At 38.1% G+C, this 1,931-nt stretch overlaps 1 protein-coding gene across 1 annotated transcript; it reads left to right on the forward strand.

Annotated features, from left to right (window-relative positions):
• Positions 1 to 3: 3 nt before the first annotated feature.
• LOC132009057 (zinc finger protein 33B-like) lies at positions 4 to 1,599 on the forward strand (the record flags this gene model as incomplete). Its single annotated transcript, XM_059387468.1, is given in 2 exon segments — positions 4 to 936; positions 939 to 1,599. Coding segments are annotated over 2 exon segments (1,113 nt in total), but the record flags the coding sequence as incomplete, so codon positions are not given.
• Positions 1,600 to 1,931: the final 332 nt, after the last annotated feature.

Raw genomic sequence — 1,931 nt, forward strand, 5'->3', positions numbered from 1 at the left:
ACAGGTGAAAAACCCTTTGAATGTCCTGACTGTGGGAAATCTTTCTGCCAGAAGTCACATCTTACACAACATCAGAGAACTCACATAGGGGATAAACCCTACGAATGTAATGCATGTGGGAAAACATTCTACCACAAGTCAGTTCTCACCCGGCATCAGATAATTCATACAGGGTTGAAACCTTATGAATGTTTTGAATGTGGGAAAACCTTCTGCTTGAAGTCTGATCTCACAGTACATGAGAGAACTCACACAGGGGAGAAGCCTTTTGCATGTCCTGAATGTGGGAAATTCTTCAGCCATAAGTCTACTCTCTCTCAACATTATAGGACACATACAGGGGAGAAACCCTTTGAATGTCACGAGTGTGGGAAAATCTTCTATAATAAATCATACCTAACTAAACATAATAGAACACACACAGGGGAGAAACCCTATGAATGTAATGAATGTGGGAAAACCTTCTGTCAGAAGTCTCAGCTCACACAGCACCAGAGAATTCACATAGGTGAGAAACCTTATGAGTGTAATGAATGTGGAAAGGCTTTCTGTCATAAGTCCGCCTTAATTGTCCACCAGAGAACTCATACAGAAGAAAAGCCCTATAAATGTAATGAATGTGGGAAATCTTTCTGTGTGAAGTCAGGACTTATTTTACATCACAGAAAACACACAGGGGAGAAACCCTATGAATGTAACGAATGTGGGAAATCCTTCAGTCACAAATCATCCCTCACAGTACATCACAGGGCTCACACAGGAGAGAAATCTTGTCAGTGTAATGAATGTGGGAAAATTTTTTACCGCAAGTCAGACCTTGCTAAACATCAGAGATCACACACAGGGGAGAAGCCCTATGAATGTAACACATGTGGAAAAACCTTTTCTCAGAAGTCAAACCTCATTGTACATCAGAGAACACACACAGGAGAAAAATCTTAACAATTGAAGTGGATGTTAGGAGTGTCAAGCTGCACTTCAGCAGCCATTATACAAGAATTCACATTGGCAGAAGCTCTGTTGACATCCTGAATGTTCGGGAACCTTCTTCCACACAAACTGACCTTATTTTACTCCAAAGTAGACTGCAACAAATGCAGGACAGTCTTGTTAAGTAACATTCCATTGAATGTCACCAAGGAAATACTGGTATAAAACATTACAGATTTTTTTATTTTGTAAAAGTATCTTTGTTTTCTTTTTTAGCAAAAATACAAACTAGGTTATGTCAGAATTTATATTAAAGAGAAACCTTTCAATTTGAGGTATATAGCTTGAAGATTATTTTTAGAAGTAATACAACATTAGAAGTTGAGTTTTGGGTTTTGATGCCGTATTTATCTTTGGGAAACATAACATTGTAATTTATAGAAGTATATTGTGCCATGTAAAGCTTTAAAAACAAGCAAATAAAAAAGAAGTAAAATGAAAAAATAGACTTAAAAGAAGTTGGAGTCGTACATAGAATTCTCACATGCCCTCCAGCAAGCTTCCTCTGTTGCTGTCTTCCACAGCCATGGTATATTGTCAGGCACAGGGAGTTGATGGTACCACAGTACTAAGTCACATACAGTCCTTATCCCCACTTCAGTTTTTACATGCAGTTTGTGTGTACGTGTAGTTCCGTGAGATTTTTATCACTTAATAGTTTGAGTAACCATCAACATAGCTTACAAAATCGAAATGGAATCTGGAGTTTCTGTTGCATTAGGATTACAAAGGATTCACGATTTCATCACGAGAAGTTCCCTCGTGTTAATCATACTGCAGCCCTCATTCTGACAATCATGTGAATATGAAGCTTTTTAAAAGCAGAAATAAACTGAGTAACTAGGGCCACAGCCTTTAATCCTTATGTGAAGTGTCCCTCAAGTGTGCAGGATTTGCCTATCCACATACAGTACCTTATATAAACTATATGTGCTTCATCT

Source organism: Mustela nigripes, unplaced genomic scaffold (genome assembly GCF_022355385.1).
Source record: "Mustela nigripes isolate SB6536 unplaced genomic scaffold, MUSNIG.SB6536 HiC_scaffold_3839, whole genome shotgun sequence".
Classification (NCBI taxonomy): Eukaryota; Metazoa; Chordata; class Mammalia; order Carnivora; family Mustelidae; genus Mustela; species Mustela nigripes.